At 44.4% G+C, this 1,287-nt stretch overlaps 1 protein-coding gene across 1 annotated transcript in view; it reads right to left on the reverse strand.

Annotated features, from left to right (window-relative positions):
* Positions 1-463, reverse strand: part of LOC102865650 (ephrin type-A receptor 5-like) — a gene marked incomplete at its 3' end in the record, with an annotated part of 20,811 nt that extends 20,348 nt beyond the window's left edge. The window contains exon 1 of the mRNA XM_006900761.1: positions 452-463. Within this exon, the coding sequence (XP_006900823.1) occupies positions 452-463 (12 nt within the window). The remainder of the gene's footprint in view (positions 1-451) is intronic.
* Positions 464-1,287: the final 824 nt, after the last annotated feature.

Raw genomic sequence — 1,287 nt, forward strand, 5'->3', positions numbered from 1 at the left:
ATGAAGTTTATAGTCCTTGGTTTTAGTCCTAGGTCCATGATCCACCTTGAGTTGGTTTTTGTGTATGGAGTGAGGTGTGGGTCTTGTTTGAGTCTTTTGCAGATATTTTTCCAATTTTGCCAACACCATTTGTTAAAAAGGCTGTCGTTTCCCCACTTCGCTCATTTAGCGACCCTTTTAACGACAGACCTGAACACTTGTATAACTTTGGTCATTTCTCCATGTCCATAGAATTTCTGGAGGCAAGCCATTTTGGAAGTAGATGCCGCTAAGCTTGTTTTAATCGGGAAGCTCCACCACACACTGTCCACAATGGGCAACCATTATCATATTTGGCACACCCTTGACGTTGTTGTTGTTGTTGTTGTTATGTTCCTACGAGTTGCCTGAGACTTACTGTGACCCTATGTACTACATCCCTAAACTCCATCCTATCGTGTGCCAACCTCACCATCTCCGACATACCAGCCCCCATTAATATCCCAGTCACTGAATTAATCCATCTCATCGAAGGTTTTCCTCTCCTGCATTGACCCTCTACCCACCCAAGCATGACGTCCCTCTCCAACGACTGGTCCCTCCTTGCAACATGTCCAAAGTATGTCCGATGAAGCTTCAGAATCCTTGCCTCCAAAGAGTAGCCCGGCTTCACCCTCTCCAGGACAAAACTGTTTGTTTTCCTAGCAGTCCATATTCAAAAATCTTCTCCAACACCACAGCTCAAAGGCTTCAATTCTTCTATCAACCATAGTCATTTGTCCAGCTCTCCAGCGCATAGCAAGTGATGGCAAAGACCATGGCCTGTATCAGGTGCACCTTAATCTCCAGACTGACATCCTTGAACTTCAGCACTTTAGAAAGGTTTCTATCTGCAGACTTTCCCATCACAACACGTCTTTTAATTTCTTGGCTGTTGGTGCCCAGAGTGTTGACTATGGAGACAAGAAAACCAATACTCTGAATAATCTCAATTTCTTCATCATCCATTATGATGCTTCCAGTCGGCCCAGTGGTGAGAATCTTTGTTTTCTTGATATTGAGTCTCAATCCATACCGAATACTACAGTCCCTGGCCTTCCACAGCAAGTGCTTCAGGTCCTCTACAGTTTCAGCAAGCAAGGTAGTGTCATCTACATAACACAGACTGTTGATGATTCTTCCTCCAATCCTGATGCCACATTTCTATAGAGCTCAGCCTCCCAGATAACCTGTTCTGCATAAAGATTGAAAAGGTATGGAGACAGGATACAGCCCTGGTGTACACCCTTCCCAATTTTGAACCATGCA

Source organism: Elephantulus edwardii, unplaced genomic scaffold (assembly GCF_000299155.1).
Source record: "Elephantulus edwardii isolate Elephantulus edwardi_28Jun2011 unplaced genomic scaffold, EleEdw1.0 scaffold00295, whole genome shotgun sequence".
Lineage (NCBI taxonomy): Eukaryota > Metazoa > Chordata > Mammalia > Macroscelidea > Macroscelididae > Elephantulus > Elephantulus edwardii.